The 21,624-nt window shown below is 33.7% G+C and overlaps 1 protein-coding gene and 1 long non-coding RNA gene across 2 annotated transcripts in view; one reads left to right on the top strand and one right to left on the bottom strand.

Annotated features, from left to right (window-relative positions):
* The window catches only part of LOC125659860 (collagen alpha-2(IV) chain-like), a 50,504-nt gene that overhangs the window by 3,336 nt on the left and 25,544 nt on the right, over positions 1 to 21,624 (top strand). The window contains exons 3-14 of the mRNA XM_048891654.2: positions 8,554 to 8,628; positions 11,728 to 11,862; positions 12,199 to 12,243; positions 12,510 to 12,572; positions 17,804 to 17,923; positions 18,014 to 18,049; positions 18,155 to 18,217; positions 18,321 to 18,515; positions 18,931 to 18,984; positions 19,242 to 19,304; positions 21,087 to 21,131; positions 21,248 to 21,367. Of these exons, the coding sequence (XP_048747611.2) occupies positions 8,554 to 8,628; positions 11,728 to 11,862; positions 12,199 to 12,243; positions 12,510 to 12,572; positions 17,804 to 17,923; positions 18,014 to 18,049; positions 18,155 to 18,217; positions 18,321 to 18,515; positions 18,931 to 18,984; positions 19,242 to 19,304; positions 21,087 to 21,131; positions 21,248 to 21,367 (1,014 nt within the window). The remainder of the gene's footprint in view (positions 1 to 8,553; positions 8,629 to 11,727; positions 11,863 to 12,198; positions 12,244 to 12,509; positions 12,573 to 17,803; positions 17,924 to 18,013; positions 18,050 to 18,154; positions 18,218 to 18,320; positions 18,516 to 18,930; positions 18,985 to 19,241; positions 19,305 to 21,086; positions 21,132 to 21,247; positions 21,368 to 21,624) is intronic.
* LOC125659862 (uncharacterized) lies at positions 284 to 8,231 on the bottom strand. Its single transcript, XR_007364253.2, has 4 exons — positions 4,905 to 8,231; positions 1,971 to 2,050; positions 1,173 to 1,400; positions 284 to 465 (listed from the first exon to the last, which is right to left on the bottom strand). It is a non-coding gene; the product is annotated as an uncharacterized LOC125659862 (long non-coding RNA).

The following is a 21,624-nucleotide window of genomic DNA, read 5'->3' as shown; positions in this document are numbered from 1 at the left end:
CTGACATTACTTTCATTATGATCATAGACAACGAATACATGCTGGTTGCAATCTAGTTTGATTCGGTTTTTTTAGTATTACCTGTCCATGTAATCATTACAAAAATGACTGAATCAAGGAGAGGGATGGCTTCAAGCAAGGTTAAAGTATCTAGGCAATTTTTTTTTTAAAAAAGGCTTACGAGGTTTCAGTATGTCAAATTGATGTGTATAAGCATCTTCATAAAATATAGATTAGATTTAGTTCATGCCAGGTCACTGCATTAGGGCTAGGGTGCATGGAGCCATCAGAAGACTAGTACTGGGTTCCAATTTCCACATAAGATTTTATTGGAAAATTCTTTTAAAAAATCTTCTTCTCAAAAGCGCAAGTGTACAAAATATAATTTGTCTTTTTGCAAGGATCCTAATCTTTTAGTGTAGATTCAAGTTTGTTCATACTATGGCTCCTGGGCTTAGGATGCGGCTGCAAGAAAGATTTTAAAAGTTTTACATAGGAATATAGAAACTTCTCAAAAACCACGTTTATGTAATTTTTCAAATTATCATGCAAACATCCTTAGTTGGTGTATATTTTCATTTGTTTACCCCCATATTCAAGGTGGGGCCACAACAGGAGGGGGCATAATTGGGATTCTGTGTTTTACATGGGAAAGTACAGTAGCGCAGGTGAGCAATATGACTCATGAGTCTCATGTTTATTTATTGGACAAAATTCATGGGAGGGACTGTAAAATTTCAGATATCTGAATACTGATGTACTGAAGACATTATATTAGCTGGTATATGAGCCGGGCAGTTTCCTTAACACCAAATGAGGTGGTATAGCTAGATCTTGGACACTATTATAGATTAAGTGGTAAAGACTGTAAATTAGGTATAAGAACCAGTTTCCTAGACATAAAATTAATTGGTATGAATAGTTTGCAAGACACTAAATCAGCTGATATAGCTAGTTTTCTAGACATTGATTCACTAACTAGTATAGCCTTTCACCAACAATTGATTAACTGGTAGAGCCACTGAATTAGCTGGTGTAGCTTTATCTAAGTTTCCTGGATGCTATAATAAATTGTATCACAAATTCTAATATGATATTGCATTTTTTCACTCTTCATTTACATTTAATATATCATACACCCTGAAGAAACAAGAATCATGAAGTCTTTGTACCTATTGTAACTATTCAGTTTGGTGTTATGGTGTAACAGAGAGGATATTCTGCTGGGGATCTTGTCAGCTGGCCTGGGTCGAGAACTGGCAATGTGTGCATTATAATCACTAGTCAGGTGCTCTAACCACCAAGTTTTCTAGGTTGATATCCATTGGCCATCAATTCCACTGCTTTCTTCCCTGCTTTAATAGTGTTTCACTCCAGCAAGAATAGAGTTGGCCTTAGTACTAGGAAAAGAATGTACAGGCCAAAAATAAAAATTGATTTGTTTGATGTACTTCGACCGACCTGTCAAATTTGCTCCTACCCGATCATTTTTTCAGCAGTTCAAAATTTCATTTTTGTTTTGTTCCCTTGAAAAATAGAAAATTCTCCTTATTTTAAAAGAAAATATTTTAAAAACTTCATGACATTAACCCCCCCCCCCCCCAAAAAAAAACTACCAACCGACCCACCTTGAAAAATGTGGGTCGGAGTACATCAAACATAAATATTTTTAATGATAATGATGGCCACATATATATGAAATATGTCTGGACAGGGAATCGAACCTGGATCCCAGTAGTAACCACTGAGATATCTAGGTCATTATTATGGTAACTGCAGCAATTAAACCATGATTGTCCCAGGGCTGTGGATATGCCATCATTTATATATCTTGAAGACCTTTGAATATGCCATCATTTAGATCTCCTGGAGGCCTGTGAATAAATCATCACTTAGATCTCCTCAAAGCCTCAAGGATATGGCATCTGAAACTTATGCTCCTGAAGACCTTTGAATAGGCCAACACTTACGTCTCCTAAAGTGTTGTGGATATTCCATTACTGTCTTCTGAAGACTTGTGGAGTTGTCATCACTGAGATCTCCTGAAGACCTGCAGTGTGAATAAATCATCACTTAAATATCTAATGAAAGCCTAGGATATGTCATATAGGTTACACCCAACATTTTCACACAGGTCTTTGTACTATTCAAAACTCTTTTTGCAAAATCTCAGTAACTACTGCACATATACATGCAGCATTTTGCTATTTTATCGACTCCATCTTTCCATTTCTTAGTATCCTATTCTCTCTTTTCTCTCTTTACTTAAAAAAAAAGGCAATTCCTATTTTTGGGGGGCAAAAAATGCAAAAACAAAATTATTACAATGTATTACATTGTATTATTACAATGTATTACATTGTTTAGAAATTGGACTATATTATAAATATGAGCTCAATGGCTAGGAAAACAGTCCATTTGAAAAACTTCAGAATCATATTCTCATAAATAAGAATATTATAGAAACCCGCAGCAAATCTTCCAATTTGGGTGTGGTCTTTGAAAGGGGATCTTATCTGCTATATCTCTCCATGCTTGTATATATAATATTAGATTGTGTGTGTGCATAGAATCTACACAAGTAGTCTAGTATGATAAAAAAATATCACAAAGCAGACTGAATGTACTCACTAGTTTCTTTACTTCCTCAGGAATATACTCCTACATATATATAATCAATGTCTAAATTGTATACTTATCTGGTAAAAATAAAAAATATGTTGGACAAGGGGCTTATCAACCTCACTCAGATAACCATCTAGCTCTTAGGCCATGTACATGTAACTTAATGAGCTCACTTTTGATCTCTGACTGCAGTCTCCCTTTTTCAGAATTTGTTCATTTTTATAAGAACAAGACTTAGATCAAAAGTGAGCACCTCAAAGTTTTATGCCTAATAATGGAGCCAGAAGATTGTCAGATGCTTGCATTGAAAAACCTACACAAATCATTTTGGAAAAATTGTCTTTTAAACTCTGTTATCAGCCCACAGGAATATTTTCATGAAAACATTTTTGATAAATTGTGTGATTCATATGCTAATTAAATTTACACCACAGGTGAAGTCATTACTCTTGAATATATTAACATAGTTCCACCCTCCTGTGATGTCATAAGATTTCGCAAAGTCAATGATTTATTAAGATTTATGCATGATGGGAATATAAATTTTGTTGGAGTCTTTTTTAATAGTTATTGTAAAAAATCTTGTTAACCATAAAATGTTTCGAAAGTCTAAGTTATATATGAATAATCAATTATATGTTTCAAAATATGGAATCCAAGGGCAATAACTCTGTTTTCATTCAATTATCTATCAATTCCATTATGCGATATATTTCCTTTATTTTTCACAAACATTCTGTATATTTTTAAAGAAACAGTTTCATGAAATTATAACCAGTTTTTGTAAAAAATTTATAATGCTTTCAGAGGAAAATTACAATTTTCTGACATTGATTGACAGGTATATATGTATGCTAATTGATAAAAAAAAAAATTATCAATACCGCAACATACTTATTTTATCATTTTTATTTGTTACTTAAAGATATATTATTTGAAGAATCAACAATCAAATTTAGTCTAGAGGGGTGGAATTACCTTATCATGCGACTTCATTCCTAGCTGTTTCAAAAGGAGGTATGAAAGATCATGAGTTCATACAAAACCAAGAATTATTATAAGTTCTCATCCCTAAAAGGCACTGCATGGTTTTTATTTCAAAAATAGACTGTTTTATTGTTCCTCTGAGGAATGAAGAGCAAGTTGTTATTGATGAGAAAATAAGAAAAAATATGTTCACATACATATATCTGATCAGGCCTTGGTTTTAGTTGACTAAGCAAACTTCTACATATGAATTAATGAATACTTGCTTTGATAGCACTAAGATATCATGATCATATAGATATCTATATTTATTAAACAAAATGTGTTATCTAATATGTCAGTTAATGCAACAACTGGTTAAGCCAATGAAAACACATGGCATTACCTATCTATAATATAGTCTACTAATCTGCCTAATTATATAATTGTACTACTTACTTATATCAAGCTACATATATATGCTTCAATGAGTTACTATTTTGCCTTTGGATGCAAATTTAGCCCTCTGTAAAACTCTTTAGAAATTCTTAATGAAAACCAAAGAATTGAATTATGTATGACATACAATATTGTTCCTCCAGGAGTTTACAATGTATAGATATTGGGTATATTTTGTGCAATGTGTGCAAACAGTGGCTTCAGTTGAGAGGAGTGTTCAAAATTGTAAAATTCAATGACACCAGAATATCCATATGGGCACAATTTCTCAGGCTATTGGTCAGATGGTACATTTGAATAGGACACTTCCCATGTATCTATAAAAAGCTCTAGAATCTACTTTCTGGGTTGTTTTGGCATACATTCAAGTCAGTTTCCACGGCATCAGATAATGGTAGCTGATGATTTTTCATGATAATCAGGATGATGTATGGAGAGTGAAAACAAAATGGAAATTTTCCTGTTTTGAAGCAGTTAACTATAAAACGGCACACACCTCACACTAACTGTTTGATATGTACTGTAATATTTTGATCAACAAATTATATGTGAAAAGTATACTTCCATATAATTTTATCAGATAAGTCTGGGAAATTTTCCTAAATTTCAATATACAAATGTTACTAAGAACATAAAATTTTGCAATAAATATGATGCATGTTAAAACCATGCCTTGAAACACGAAAAATTTGCTAAGCAACAAGGAATTTGAATGAGACACTTTATAATACAAAGGCATTCTATTCTATATGATGCTATAGGTAATAGTATTTAACAGCACATACAAAAAGGTCTTTCATTTCCAAACTCCCACACATATGACTCACACAAAGCTTTGACAATGATGTACTCACAAGTAGTATATGTTGAAGATTGTGAGGATATGCCCCCTGCTGTTGCTTTATCCTGACTGTTCATCAGATGACCCAGATTCAGGGTGTTTTTAGTGGGATGTCTGGATGCAATCATTTTGGGTCCAAAACTTTACACAGCAGCTGTGATGTAGTGAAGGATGTACTACATACATTGTACTGCTGGTAGCCATTCACCAAAATCAACTCAAGAGTAGTGAATTTTGTTTAAAACTGATGAATTTTCAAAAACTTGTAATGAAAAAGGAGTTTTTGAAACAGAATAAAATTGAAAAAGTGTTGTTCAAATTTGATGAACACAAGTTTAATGTAATAGAATGCAAGTTTTTATAACTGGATGCAATAAGCATGTACTTATATCCTATAATTAACAACTTGTTGTTGCATTAGTGGGGCCCCACCTTTGTTGCCATTAGCAATGTTACACTCTGTGTGTCATCTAGCAAGAATTATGCTGCCTTTGATATCTGCATTTCTGCTGGCAATAAGATGCTTACCTTGCAGGGGGTGTCTTAGTGCTCTGGGGGGTGATTAATAACAAATATATAAAGTTTCATGAACACAGGATAAGACTAGCTGCCAACATCTGTATGTTCCATAGTTTTTGTACATAAATTTTAGGACCAGAAATATTATGTATAAATACATTGGTATAATTGGGTAGAAATTTTGGAAAGTTCGAGATTTCAAGAAATTTGTGAAATTATTAAAATGCAATTGTGATAGGCACTCTACTGGTGATATTCATTACCAGTGAATAATACATAAGGTTTATGCTTTCTACTTCTTTTTTCAATATCATTTTCTGTCATTTCTTTAAAAGATTTGGTGATTAAATCTCGATAAACAATACTTTTGTTCAACCTATTTTCCCGAAATTTGAGTTGTCGAGTTATCCAACTCCAAACTCCTACTCTGACATTATCAAATTGATAGGACAACTCGGGGGAAAAACTGAAGCTTCAGAAATCCATTTGCAATGAAGACTGCTTGGATTATTTTAGTGAAGTGATTGGAATAAAATAAAGCTTTAACTGAGAAAACAGACCTGATTTACAAAGCATAAAGTACTAGTCTAAGAGAATTTTTATCATTAACCCAAGAAAAAAAAAATAACAAAAAGTTTATATAGAATTCAAATAAAGTGCCTTGATCAGAAGATATATGGGGGCTGATAATCTGGGAATTTTTTTTAACCTAGAGAATTCTTTGAGTTGATGGTTTGCAGACCATGGATGGTAAACGAGTTCAGATGTTCTTCATTTATTTCATGGCAGGATGGCTTAACAGGCATGTTAAGTCTGACCTACTTCATCAATCACAGCTTTCAGGAAATCTCCATATAGCTTCCTGAGTACTTTTTTTATTAGGAGAAATTCCAGTACATGTGTTAAATAGTAGTCAAATTCTGAAATTCAGAAGTGTTAAGAACAGCAATAATTATAGAGATAACAGTCTGGGCAAAAGCTTACCATTTATCATTTATAAACACTTTTCTGAATCTCCATTGATTATAAGGTGTGTTACAGATGATATGGAAGCATATTTTTAAATCTCCCTTAGTCTGCACTGATAAATTCTTCATTTTGTGGTTTTGTGATTTTTGATAAATTTTGAAGGTTATTGAGTACAAAATATTTTTGTCTGTGCCTTAACTTATTAAGGTATAGACATGCATTAAGAATTGTTTATAATAGACTGTTTCAAAAGATATTTTTCTTGCATAAGATGAAAAACTGTTCAGCTGTTATCTTTGCCAAAGTATGGTTTTGAGGTTTGCAAATTCCATTAGATGTGATGATGTAAGAAAAACAAGATGGTAACTTCAGTCATAAAAATAAAAAACCCACATACCATGTGTCATTGCAGTTCTACTTTTTTCGAAGTTCATGAGTGAAGACTCAGGCTGTCCATTTCATAATTCTCTCATGCACCTAATAGCATTGTTAATGATTAAGTTTTCATGCAATGAAATCAGTCACATGGTCAATTACCTATTTTGACCATCAGGTAAATTAAAACACCTGTCAGATGGAATCCTTTTGTGCAGAGGGGAAAATTTCAAGATGAAATAGCAATTACTCTGCTTCACTTGCATTTCAAGATAACTTGACTATGGTATGAACGAAATGACAACATATTGTCTCTTCTCCCTTGACTCATAAGTGGGATAGTAAGTGTGATTTAAAGTAGAATGATCTTTAAAACAAGTAACCATAGTAGGTTGATAGTAGGACCACTTATGTACTTGTCTTTGTCAGGTTGCAGTGCAGTAGCCAGTTTGCAATTTGATTGTGGAGTATAGTAATACACACAAGCCTATAACTTTAGTACAGTTGTTGGATGCCAGAATCAATCACCATGAAAGTCAGCGGTTTGAGACAGAGTGGATATCACAGATTGCTTAGTGTGTCATGTGTAGCTGGATGTATTGTTGCAGCTTCTTGTGTAATGCAACTGTTGCAAGAAAGGAACTCACTGATGATTTATGAGAGTTAAAAAATAGCAGTGTGGATTGAATCAGAGAATCCTGATCAGATTGCTCTGAGAGCACAAAGTTCTGTCTGTGTCACTGAAAGCGTCCATGTCCAGTCAGACAAGAGTAATGACATCTCTACATAGAACATGATATGGCATAAGGAACACAGCATAATGCTATCTTTGTTCATAACTATAACCTTCTTGACATTTCAACATGCTGCAGTGCAATTCACTGCATGTTTGTTTTCCCTAGAGTGTCTGGTTATAGAAGCATGTGGCACTCTCAGCTATTGAAGTAGTAAGGCAGAGCATTTCAAAGAATTGCTGTATTTTGCAATCATTGGTTCTATTAAATGCAGGGAATTATCTAATTATAATTGTGTAAGGATTACATTATGTTAGAAAGCAGGAATATTTTTTGACAAATGCAAGCAAGTGGTACTAATGATACAAGATAATGTACATGCACTAGGCATTCAGTATTGGTAGCAAGTTTTCGTCATTGCGAACATCAGAGAGGTACATGATTAAACTCGAGTTCTAACAATATTGTAAGTAGCCATTTCAGTGGATACCACAGAAGATAAGGAAACCTCCCAATCCGTTGTGTTTCTGTAAACAACACTAGCACTCTGATAGGTTTCCATGGAGACTTATATAAATATTTCCCTAGGGTCTGATAGATATCTTGTGTGTGTTTATTCTTTAATCATGTTCCATTTTTTTCCTTCAATTTTTGCTGAACTAAGCAGAGGGGAATGATTCAGAGAGAATCTGTGATGTCAAAATGTCTGGAGTTGAGTGATTCAGAGAGAGAGAGAAAGGAGAGAGAGAGTTCAGAGACTTTTGAACTGTTGGAGAAATCTTTTTTGTAAAATATCGGTTGAGCATCACTGAAGAGACATTATTTGTCGAAATGCGCATCTGGTGCATCAAAATTGGTACCGTATAAGTTTTACATCCAATAAAAGCATTTATTGTGTGCAAAACATGCCTTCTGTACATAATAATTTCATGCATCACTCTTAATGATCATATGAATAAACAGATAAGTCAAAATATATTTGAAATTCATTATGAAATAGGGTAATCTTTCATAGACTAGTGATATCAATATACATGTATATATGTCCATTGTTTCTCTTTGCAGCAAGACTTAAAGGAATGTGGAGTGAACTGTCAAAGGAATAATGGATGTAAATGTGTTGGTGAGAAAGGATCTCGGGTAAGTTTTCCGTTGTATAAGGTTCTCTTTTGTATGTGGTTTTCTGTTGTATTGGGGTTTTCTGTTGTACGTGGTTTTCTGTTGTGAGAGGTTTTCTGTTGTAAAGGGTTTTCTGTTGTATTAAGTTTCTGATGTATGGGGTTTTCTGTTGTGTTGGGGTTTTCTGTTGTATTGGAGTTTTCTGTTGTAAAGGGTTTTCTGTCGTATGGGGTTTTCTGTTGTATTGAAGTTTTCTGGTGTATTGAATTTCAGTTGTATTGAGATTTTCTGTTGTACTGAGTTTTCTGTTGTACAGGGTTTTCTGTTGTACAGGGTTTTCTGATGTATTGGGGGTTTTCTGTTGTAGGAAGTTTTCTGTTGTATTGAGGTTTTCTGTTGTATGAAGTTTCCATTGTATGAGTTTTTCTGTTGTATTGAAGTTTTCTGTTGTATTGGGGTTTTCTGTTGTAAAGGGTTTTATGTTGGATTGGGGTTTTCTGTTGTATTGAAGTTTACTGTAGTATTAGGTTTTCTGTTGTATTGGGGTATTCAGTTGTATCGAGGTTTTCTGTTGTATGAAGTTCTGTTGTACGTAGTTTTCTGTTGTATGAAGTTCTGTTGTACGTGGTTTTCTGTTGTGTGAAGTTTCCGTTGTATGGGGTTTTCTGTTGTACTGAGTTTTCTGTTGTACTGAGTTTTCTGTTGTACAGGGTTTTCTGTTGTATGAAGTTTCCGTTGTATGGGGTTTTCTGTTGTATGGGGTTTTCTGTTGTTTAGGGTTGTTTGTTGTGTGAGGTTTTCTGTTGTATTGAGGTTTTCTGATGTATGGGATAATTTGTATGGGTATTGTATTAGGTTTTCTATATATGTGTTGTACAGGGTTTTCTGTTGTATTTGGTTTTCTGTTGTACTGGAGTTTTTGTTGTATTTGTGTTTTGTTGTTGTTATATTGGTATTTTCTGTTGTATTGGGGTTGTTTGTTGTACTGGTATGATGTATTCTGTTGTATTGGTATTTTCTGTTGTATTGGGGTTTCTGTTGTATGAAGTTTCTGTTGTATTGGAGTTTTCTGTTGTATGAAGTTTCTATTGTATTGGAGTTTTCTGTTGTATGAAGTTTCCATTGTATGGGGTTTTCTGTTGTATTGGGGTTTTCTGTTGTACTGAGTTTTCTGTTGTACAGGGTTTTCTGTTGTATGAAGTTTCCATTGTATGGGGTTTTCTGTTGTTTAGGGTTGTTTGTTGTGTGAGGTTTTCTGTTGTATTGAGGTTTTCTGATGTATGGGATAATTTGTATGGGTATTGTTTTAGGTTTTCTATATGTGTTTTGTATATGGTGTTCTGTTGTGTGGGGTGTTATTTTGTATTGGATGTTCTGTTGTTTAGGGTATATGGATGTATGGGGTAGGGTGTTGTAGAGAAGAAATGAGAGACTAGTACTACATTGGGTTGTGAAGTTGAGAGAAGTGCAGGTTTAAAGATTAGACTAATCTTATGAGGAGATAGATACATGTATTATTAAGAGAATGATATCAGGCAGACAAGGATTTGACCTCTGGATATCTATCAAACAGTGTATGCAGGTGTTCTAATCCTCCCAAACTTAAGTGCACTCAATCCCAGTACAATTTTTTCTCAAGTCAAAAAATGGGGGATAGAATGAATGCAATTTGGAGTACAGAGCCAGTATCGAAAAGTGGACAGTAATCTCTGTCCAAAAAGAGATTTCAGTATCATCAGCATGCTGTTAATTTCCATGAAATCATGTGTCTGAAAGGAGGACATGCATGTAGAGTCATTTTTTGAAAATTAATAGGATCTATTCATTACATTGAAATAATTTCAGGGCTCTCAGTTCTCAGAAACTGGGATGCATTTAATCAGCCCCATTTCTAACATTCAAAAGGCACAATTTCCCCAAATTGGTCAGGTAGTGTGAATTTTCCCAATTAAAACAGTGGAGTGAAATTTTTCAATGGTACATGTATTTTGATCATAGGTGGTCTTTGTAATATTTAACTAAATGACTATCTTTGCATTGCTTGGTTATACTACTGTAAGTGGTAAAGAAATTACCTATGGCAGCCCTTGGTATAAATCTCTCTTTGTTAGGCATATAAAGTGACATCAAAAATTGTTTTATAGTTCTGTCTGGTAGAAATAGTCCTGATTTTTCGATAAAGAGTTTTACCAATCTCCATCCAACCTTCCAGAACATTTTTCTTATGCTGCACTCATTAAATTCCCATAAAGAAATCATTGCCCTATTATTGCTGATGTAAGCAGCTATGTAAGAACTGATAGCCTCTGGGCATTGACCCCCCAGAAACCTGTTGGATTCCTTCACTTCTACCTGCTGTAGCTGTTTCTCTATCTGCCATACTAATCCGGAAAAACTTTCAGATAACTGATTTCTGCAAAAGTCATCAAGATTTTTGTGAAACCCACTGCATACCACTAGCCCATGACAAGCAATATTAATCAGTGAGGGAAATAGGAACGTTCTCCCTTGTGAATAGATTAAGATTTAGCTTGATACATAAACAACTGCAGAAGCTGGGTTAGTGTCAGACACTGCCATAAAAAGTAGAAAGTCTTCCAGGCTCCACTGTGGATACAGATCATCTTCACAGATATCAGATCAAATACTCCAGAAAGTCTTACTACAAGTTCTGTATTAATACAGGTTACTCCATTATATGAAATTATTATGCAGAATTGTATTGTAGAGTGTAGTTCTGAGTTATCATTATTTATCATGATTCAATTTTTTGTAGTGTTCATGTTTTTTAAGGAATTGACCAAACCATGAGGAAAAATTAGAATTAACAACTACAAAAATTAATACTTGTAAATTTGGTAAATGTAATTTGATAGAATTTGAAATTGAAAGTAAAAAGGGCATTTTAAGTGGATTTTGTGTTGCATTTTCTAGAATTACCTTTTAGAAACATGCAGGTATTAACAGATCTATAAATGACCATCTTAAAACTAATAGATGACCATTTATGGGGATTGAGGCTTACGTTTTGTAAATACAATAAAACAACATGATTGTACTTAAATCATGTGCCATCTGTACAAAATCTGGACTGTGACATCCATGTTCTGATCTCTGTAGGGTATTCCTGGGGCACTTGGACCCCCTGGCCCACAGGGTGTTCAGGGTTACCCTGGCATGGAAGGACTTCCAGGACAAAAGGGACAGAAAGGTGATGATGGCCCATTAGGACTTACTGGACCAAAAGGAGACAGAGTGAGTGATTGAAAAAAAAAATTTGGTTGACAAATCAACCTAAAACCCAGCATTCTTAAAACATGCAAAACACAAGTCAAATTAGATGTTATAATCAACAATCAGACATTATTTCAGTTTACACTTTGTACAGAAAATATCTTGGAGACTGATTTTTAGATAGTGCATGGTAAACATTGTTCTAAGCACTTGAGTTCAAAAATGAAGTAAACACATAAAATGTGTACATCACAAGCTAAACTGACTGTGTTGTGAGGTATATTTGTAAACATGGATTTCTAGATATTTCAAATTTTAAATTATATTCTAGTCTAGTAATGCTGTTTTCTTTTCCAGGGAAAAATGGGAATGCCTGGGTTCCCTGGTATTAATGGAATTCCTGTGAGTTTTTTGTGTAAATTTACAAGGCAGAAAAACTTTCAATACATGAGTATACATGTATTGCTTTAATTTGCATGTAGATAATTCTGACGTTCTAAGTAAGAGGAACATGTGTCACATGTTGCTAAGGTAAAATAAAAACGGTTAATTTCCACAATATTTATTCTCACTACTATACTGTGCAAAATTTACATTGTGTTTTAATGTTTCACAACTTCAGCATTTAAATAAAAAGATGAAAATGTTGTTTTTATTTTGCATTTCAGGGTATTCCCGGCCCGACTGGACCCAGAGGACCCTCCGGTATGGATGGCTGCAATGGAACACAGGTATAATCACAGACACACAGACAGGGTGATCTCATGAACCATAGTCAATTTCACTAGTAATCAAAATACAGTTGAATAAAGTACTACATGTATATGTGTACAGTAAGAAATGTAGTGTTCCATACAATTAAGCTGCTTGAATAGTGTGAAATTCTTGCAAACAGTACTTGGTGCAAAATTTTCCCGTTTGTTTACAAGTTTAACAAAATACCATAACCATATTGTTATTTAGCAATCAAAGTGCAGTTGAATAATAGTAAGAAGTGTAGTGTTCAATACAATTAAGCAGTTTTTTAATGTGAAAGTCCCGCAAGCAGTAGTGCAAAATTGAAAGGTTTTAAAGCTGCTTCCAAATTATTTCTTGTAGAAAAATTGATAAGAACTCTTTAAGCTTGTGTACATTTGTCATTTTTTTTCATTTGGAAAAATAGTATGCGCAGTGAAATGCAGTAAAATCTCTGAATGAATCACAGAAGATAATGATTCACAGACTCCTGTCGTATTCAATTTCTCTAAGACGAAAACAAGAAAGAGGGTTCGTCAGAGGCTGACTATTTCAGAATTGATAACTTGTAGCGGTGACGGTGACGAGTTTTTTCTTAATGCTGACATCAACCTGAGGAAAAAACATCCTTTGTGTTGATCTTGTCTGTATGCAGTTTGTCAGAAAACCTGCAACTAGGACTCAGTTGCACATATAAATGTACCCAACACTTACTCAGAAACAAGTCATCACAAACGGTACTGTCATAACTTAATGAAAATTATGCTACATTTTTTCATGATCCTTCTCGTTAATTTTTATCTTCTTCCTGTTTACCAACCATGATAATCTTTGAAAAACTTTGAAAACTGTACAAACTGAGTCCTAGCTGCCAACAAATGTGTGGTTATTTTATATTTTTGTTAATGGGTTTGTGGAATCTGGTGTTACATATGATTTGCATTGAAATGTGGTATTATGGCCCTGATTTCTCGAAAAAATTTCAAACTCAGTATTGGGTTTCTTTTATTCGAACAGTCAAAATTTGAGTAAAATCTTGGACTTAATGAAGTCCAAGTTTTGACTTAATTATTTGATAAAGTTTTTTTGTTGAGAAATCCTGAGGTTTGAATGATATACATGTATTTCATTTAGGAATATTACAAAGTACATCAGGATTACAAGAAAATCTAAAGAGATTTTCAAGGTCATAAGTGAAAGATTCTTTTTGGGATGATGTCTTGAATTTGCCTGTAAAATTGAAAAGTGTGAAAGATTTTACAAGTTGCCTTAGTTATCATGACTCATATGCTGTGAAATGATTTAGGAAGGGTACATGAATTAAATGAATAAAACATCATCAGATATATTATTGACAGAACACCTCATCTTTTGAACTATTTATTATCAATGTACTAATGAATAATTTGCAGGAATCTGACTGTAACATACAGGGTATCTTCCACACTGACAGATGTGTGAGATAGTAAATACATATTTCAGAATAATTGGGGAACTGGAACACATGTTAATTACAGAACATGAGGGAGGAATTTAGATTGAGCAGAGAGGGGGGCCATCTCACTCTGGGATATTGAAGAGTGTTCTCATCAAACATGGGGGCTTGTAGTTTATATAAAAAAAAATGTCTGTTGTCTGGGAATGTCAAAATCTCTCTTATTGGCATTATCAGGCAGTGGGCTCTGACCTCACAAAGTCTGTGAAGGAATGTTCTAGAGTGCTTCACCTGTGTCTTTGGTTCTTCAAAATTCAAATGAATATTCATTGTCCTATAATGAAACACCATGTCATAGATAAAAGACCCCAAGTATGATATAAAAATGCTCCTTAAATAAGATTTATTGTATTTACTTATTAAACATGTTAAAGGGTTTGTCAGTTCTTTAGCATTGTGTTAATTTCATAGATTGCCTTAAAGCAGCATGTATCTAGATAAGTCCACTAACACATTAAGCCATAAATAAACTGCAGATAAGGCTAACTGCAGGGAACCTTTCTCTCTCACAAACACACAAGGGAGAGCTGAGGGTGTTAATATTCTCTACTATATAGGAATGACTTGCTTCCTGGGAGACCTGATACAATGCAAATATTTTTTTTTAAATTGTTTCAGTTGTAAGTGGAAAAAAGTTATGCCAACTCAAGTCATCGAATTTTGCAGAAAAAATGTATTGTTTGATTTCTATCAATTAGAAAATGCACCAGTGATTTACAATACTATAATTTCATCAGTTTTCACAAGTATACATTTTGTGTGTGTGTTTTTTTAAAATGTGCATTTTTAAAAAAAATTTTACATGAAAGCTGGTCCTTATTCTTTCAATCATTTCATGGCTATATGTCACAAGGATGAAAACGACAACTGGAATTTAATGCAAGATGATGAAAACCAAGCTTAAAAAAAATCTTTAGCTCAGAAAAAATTATTCTCATCTGACCTGTTAATTTGCTCTATATAAATAAGTATGCCACATCTTCCAAACAATGCTTTCCAGATTTCTTATCACTTAGCTGCCTGGATTACCACTGACCCACTCTGGTAACTATAAACTATGGTAATCATAGCTACCATCTGTTTACAGAGCCTGCTTCACCATTACTCTGAACACTCCCAGCAAGACAAAGCCAACCATATATTTTAGTAAAATTTTTACACTCATATTCACTGATACATGTTGGGTAGTCAAATTTAAGTATTGAAACATCCCCTTGCAGTATATGTTTGGCCACAATTAAATTTCATGTTGTGTGTGTAGGAATAATTAGAAATATTTTCCTTTAAAAATGTCCCTCATGAACCATCAGGTTGCATCTATACTTTTATCAATATGGAAGTGTGTACCTTCAAGTAATGTACCATATATACTCACCTATAAGTCGGTTGTATAGTTTTTAGGTTATTTGGAGGGAATGGCCACTGACCCATTTATAAGTCGGGTTTAACTTTTTTCAAGAATTGGTTGACAATTTCAAATCAATGCTCTAGTATTAATTTTACCTGTGTTTCAAATAATATAAAATAAATATTTTGAGAAAGTTGCCGATATTTGATTTTTTCCCCCCAACAAATCAATTTCATATCAATACTCTTAAAGGACACATCTCATGTTTTCAAAGTATACAACATTACATGCATTTTGTCTTCTTTATGCTTATAGTAATTAATTCTAATAGTTCGTTCGCCGAAATTTTACGACAATTAACCACAATACAGACTTAAATCTAAGCCCCGATTTCAAAAAGTCTAGTTAATTAGGTATACATGTAGGTATAGTCATGTGGTACAGTAACATCACATGCTCCCTTCGGATTGTGAAAGTACTTTGAGATATTATTAAAAACTCAACTTTTAGGGGCCTAATTTATTTACCATGGGCAACATTTAAATCGTTGTTGACAAATTGTCCGAGTTTTATATGTGTTCGCCACCAGTGCACACATATAACGATGTAAAAACCCAAATATAGCGAGTAAAGCGTGTATGAAATCGGCAATATTGTGAGTAAATAATGTTTATATGGGTCGCTGTCTACAAACTGTTTGATGATGTTATTCCTTTATACATCTGTAATTGGCGCTGTCTTTCTAAAATAAACAGTGCAATCATTATTTATTTTTGGATTAGACAAATTATGATACGTTAAATTGTTGACAACTAGGCCCTATGCCAAGGTATTGTCACGAGTGCATTTAGGAAAGAAAGAAAAAGACAATACGCACACAAATCAATAAAAATATTCAAATTTAAAGTGGTAATCACATTATTTCATTTTGATAAAGCAATCTTATTACTATTTTTGAATTGTGATCTGCACGTCTTTAGGAAGTACGAAGTGGGAGCACGGCGTTATACTGACGCACTCAAGATGCTACGAGTTCATTAAGGAAATAATTTTATAATTCAATTTAAAGTTAGGAAATACAATATTCTATTATTTGTATAATTAAAAGTTCAATTATTTTGTATCTTTAATTTTTTTGTAAATCTACCAGTTGGTAGAAGTTACATTGTATCGTCAATATATATATGTTGTTACAAGGTGAAGGTCAGTTGATCTGGGTGTGTATTGAATTTGAAGAGCAAAACAGAATGTATGCTATAGGCCTCACTAGTGCTTATAGCTTCGATATATCCATTTTCTCACAGTTTATCAGGGTCTCTGTCCAAGCGGTTTTTGAAAAGGTGACTGGGTGTGTTTTTTAAGGTAAAGTTCTCGCTCCAACAAAAAAATTATCCACATCTTTTTTCTCATACCTTCCTTTGAAAAATTGAAAAATACTTAGTCTAAATCCTTTCTACCGACAAATAGTACACCCGAGCACAGCACAAAACATCTTAATGCATTATTATTTACAAGCCGTTACCGTGATAATTGGTTTTTTGTCGATTAAATCTAATCTGTTTATGAAATGGCTAATGGATGTTTTCAAACCCGAGGGCGCATATGACGTCACACATAATGGCGCGTAAAATAGCGAAAGAAAATATGCATATCGCAAGATTTGAATTTCATCGCTCTCAAACTCGAAAACTACGCAAAATATTTCATTTAAAACACATTTAAAGTAGTTTTAGGCATAAAAAGAATTAATTTTGCTGAAAAAATGAAAAAGTTTAGAAACATGCGTTGTGTCCACTCCTTAAGTATTTATCTGTGTTCCAATAATGTTTTGGGATATGACATCAATATATTTCACTTTTTATTCTCAACAAATTAAACAGTTACTATTTCGTTTATTTCATCCATGTTTTTGTTGTTTAAATTAAAGATACTATAAGGCTATACATTAAAATACTAATCCCCTTAGGACACTCCTATAAGTCGGACATAGAGTTCTGGACTCCCAAAAATCCAACTTATAGGCGAGTATATACGGTTGACCCATCTGTCTTCATTCCGTGACACCGGGTGCTAAAGTATGTTCACATTATTAAAAATTTATAAGGATTTATATGCTTTTAAAATAGCTTCACAAACCTATAATGAGTCTTTATCCCAATATAAGCAAGGTGATGTGAGTGAGCATCATGGCCATGTACCTCTTGTTATATAATTGGATGCTGAGCTTGGAGATATAAAATTATTTTCATTTTCAATAATACGGGGAATCAGTATGCACCAGAAAGTTGTCCTTAATTGGAATTTATAGCATATATCAAGAGATTTTGGAAGCACTAAGAAACTACATTGTGTATCCAGATAACTGATACCTCAGTGTTTTGCAGGGAGAGCCCGGTAACCCAGGATCTAATGGACTTCCTGGGCCAGTGGGCCCACCTGGTCTGCCTGGGCTCAAAGGTCAGAAAGGAGAATCATCTACAGGAGTTGCCATTAAGGGTCAAAAGGTCAGGACTTGTTCATTGTTACTGATTTTTTTTCTTTTCACAACTTAACTTTTAAAAAATTGTTTTGTATTATTTTGTATATTTTTTCAGGGAGAGCCTGGTGTGGAAGGATTTCAAGGTCTTCAGGTAAAGAGCACAACTTCAAGGAAATCTTGTGATCATTTGAAATATAGATCTCATGTACCATATATTTGTTTTTAAAGTTCCTCAAGAGAAGCTATTTTATTTTAGGGTCCTCCTGGTAGGGATGGCCCCTCAGGATTTCCAGGATTGCCAGGCCCGGAAGGACCAAGAGTAAGTTCTATTAATAGTTACAGATAGAAGTTTCTGAACAAATGTACAAATGTTGCATGTTGCTTTGATCTGAACTTTCATTAGTGATTGCCTTGACCTTTAGGGATTTGATGGACTGATAGGCGAGAAAGGAGACAAAGGATTCCCAGGTTTAAAGGTCAAAGGCCCACAAGGAGACACAGGTGAACCCGGAAATGTAGGACCCCCAGGCCCTCCTTGTGATGGGAACGAGGAACTGACACAACCCAATATGACTCAGATAGGACCCAAAGGACAAAAGGGAGAAAGGGGCTTTTCAGTTAGTATTACACAGTGTCAGAGAAAAGAGCTCTAGTGTTTTCTCATACAGTGTCACTGTGATTGTGGAAGAGGTTATATAAAAGAAAATTTGGGCAGCAAAGTTTGTTGAGATATGTTGTAAGGAAGAGCTTTCCCTGTATATATCTATGATGTATATGCCATTTTGTAATTGTATTTCTCAGCAAAATATTTTGCAATCATGGAAACAATTATCATTAGAATTTTGATTGTCTACTGTACTTGAGTGACAGTGTGTAAATTTTGACTCCCCTTTTATGGAAATTTGAAGTGAATCTATGATATTATCAATGAGAGTTGTCTCCCTATAAGAATGAATCTAGTAAATGATGAAATTGTTTGACTTAGAATGAAAGATTCATAAAAAAGAATTAATGGGTGAAATTTTCTTTCAGGGTGCTGATGGACTTCCCGGACTGCCCGGGACCAAAGGAGATCAAGGTTTCCCTGTGAGTCTGCGGTGTTGATGAAAAGCTTGAAATTAGAGAAAATCTTGAATATGTTGCCTCATTTCACATTCTCAGTAATTTTAAAGTTATTGAAGAAGATGAATATTTAAGACTTTTCTGAAGAGATTACAAGTGGAATATAACAGTTACAACATGTTTTTGTTTTCGTGCTTACATATTTTGTTGTTGTGGACATTGAATTTGATATATTGAAATTTGAGTAACCATAGTGATGACATTTCTTTGGAATTCTGCAGGGTATGAAAGGTCCAGTAGGAATGGATGGAGAGAAGGGAGTTCCGGGCATTGCTGGACCAAGAGTATGTACATTAGGCCTAATTGTGACCATGCATGCAGATTTATCTGATACACTGCAATATCTATACTAGCAAATTACTATAAATTGGATTTATTTTACCTCAGAATGTTTTTGCTATATAAATGTTAGGTAAATAAACTTGCTATTTCTTATGGATAACACTAGCCGTGACTTAGTTTCTGAACTATCTGCTCTAGGAAAATAGTCTCAAAACTATTTACCGCATGCTATATTTTCCCGCATTTTCTTTCCTTTGACGTCAAAGTGTGATAACTGTAATATTAGTTTGCCATTCGGATCACCTCGGTCGATTCCATCTAATGCTGAATGTTAGTTTACTTCACTTTGGTATGTCTGACACAAGTAAAGTCTACTTTGGTATAATAAAACACCTATTTACTGACTATTTGGACAATAGAAAGTTTATTGTCCACCTCGATAGTAACTATTTCCCTCGGCTGTATGGAGCACCAAATTAACATAAACTCAAATAATTAAAGATATCTTCAATTATTTGAAGATATCATCAATTCATTTGATGCGCGCAACAATTGAATTAAAGATCTCTTCAAATAATTAATGATATCTTCAATTCTGAATTATTGCGCACATTAATTGAATTGATGATAGCATTAATTCTTCAACTGAATTGATGCGCGCTTCAATTGAATTAATGATCTCTTCAAATGAATTAATGATATCAACAATTGAATTGATGCACGCTACAATTCAATTGAAGAGAGCAATAATTGATATAATGTGCGCATTAAATCAATTGATGAGAGCAATAATTGAATTGATGCACGCATTAATTCATTTGATGATAGCAATAATTGATTTAATGCGTGCAATAATTCTTTTAGAGAGAGCAACTATATAATTAAAGATATCTTCAATTCAACATAGCCACAATTGAATTAATGATATCTTTAATTGAATTGTTGCTCTCTTTAAAAGAATTGATGCGCGCATTAATTCCTTATACTAAAGCATTGTAAATGATTTAAAGATATCTTCAATTGAATTAAAGAGATCATCAAATTATTTAAACTGAGCTCTAAATTAATTATTGCGAGCAATATTTCTACTAAATTGATGCTCTCATCAAATGAATTGAAGAGATCGAGCAATAATTGAATTAATGCACGCATCAAATATAATATTGCTCTCATTAATTGAATTAATGCGCGCATCAATTGAATTGAAGAGAGCAATAATTGAATTAATGTGCGCATTAAATCAATTATTGCTCTCATTGATTCAATTAATGTGCACATTAACTCAATTGATGAGAGCAATAATTGAATTGAAGCGCGCATTCATTTGATGAGAGCAATAATTGATTTAATGCGGGCATTAATTCAATTAAAGAGAGCAATAATTGAATTGATGATATCTTCAAATAATTGAAGATATCTTCAATTATTTGAGTTTATGTTAATTTGGCGCTCCATACGAACAAGCCTAAAATAATTTTATTCAGTGTAATGAAATATTATTTTGTTCAACGCATGAACTTTATATTTTTTAATTGAAACTTACTTCTTCAGTTTTGATAAAATTTCAATGTAGTTGTTGTAATATTATATGATGTCATTATAAAGGAGTGTATTGAAGAAAAATCCGTGGATTTCAACTTAAAGTCTTTGATATTGAAAATGAAATTATAATACCTTTCTACCATTACTTTGATATTTTTAGCCAAAGTGGAATCTCTAGGTGCCTCTTAACCCTAATGATATTTTTGACATGTATTCTATTTTTCACTTTCATGTCTTTTCAGGGCAAGCAGGGATTGCCAGGTCTTCCTGGTTTACCGGGTTTAAAGGTGAGAAAATATGAAATGTTTTCAAATGAGTGTAGCATAAGTATCAGTTCTTCCATTCAGAAACGAGCAGAATGGTCATGACTTCTTCTAAACTTACACTGTCCTGATCATTGTAGGGAGACAGAGGGATGGATGGTCTACCTGGATTGAATGGACTTCAAGGTGAAAAAGGAAATCAAGGTTATTCTGGCCTTAAAGGAGAGAAAGGATATAGGGGACCCCCAGGACCCAGTGGGGTAAGATTTCCTCCTGCTATTTGTATGTGTACCATATATTTATGCTGAGGTCACATGTGACCAGAATCTTTTGGCATATCCATTTTTTTTCTCACCTTCACTCCAAAATGACAAAAGCCTTGATAGATCTTCAACTCAAATAGAAATTTTCAAACCTGTCCTAATACTTGGCAGCTGCTTTGTCAGAAATGTTTTAAACTTAACTGTTTCAGCTCAACTTAGGTACACATACAGCTCAAAAGTAAGATAACTTTTAG

Source organism: Ostrea edulis, chromosome 9 (assembly GCF_947568905.1).
Source record: "Ostrea edulis chromosome 9, xbOstEdul1.1, whole genome shotgun sequence".
Lineage (NCBI taxonomy): Eukaryota > Metazoa > Mollusca > Bivalvia > Ostreida > Ostreidae > Ostrea > Ostrea edulis.
The sequence above is the reverse complement of the archived record's forward strand: the minus strand, read 5'-3'. Positions and strand labels throughout refer to the sequence as shown.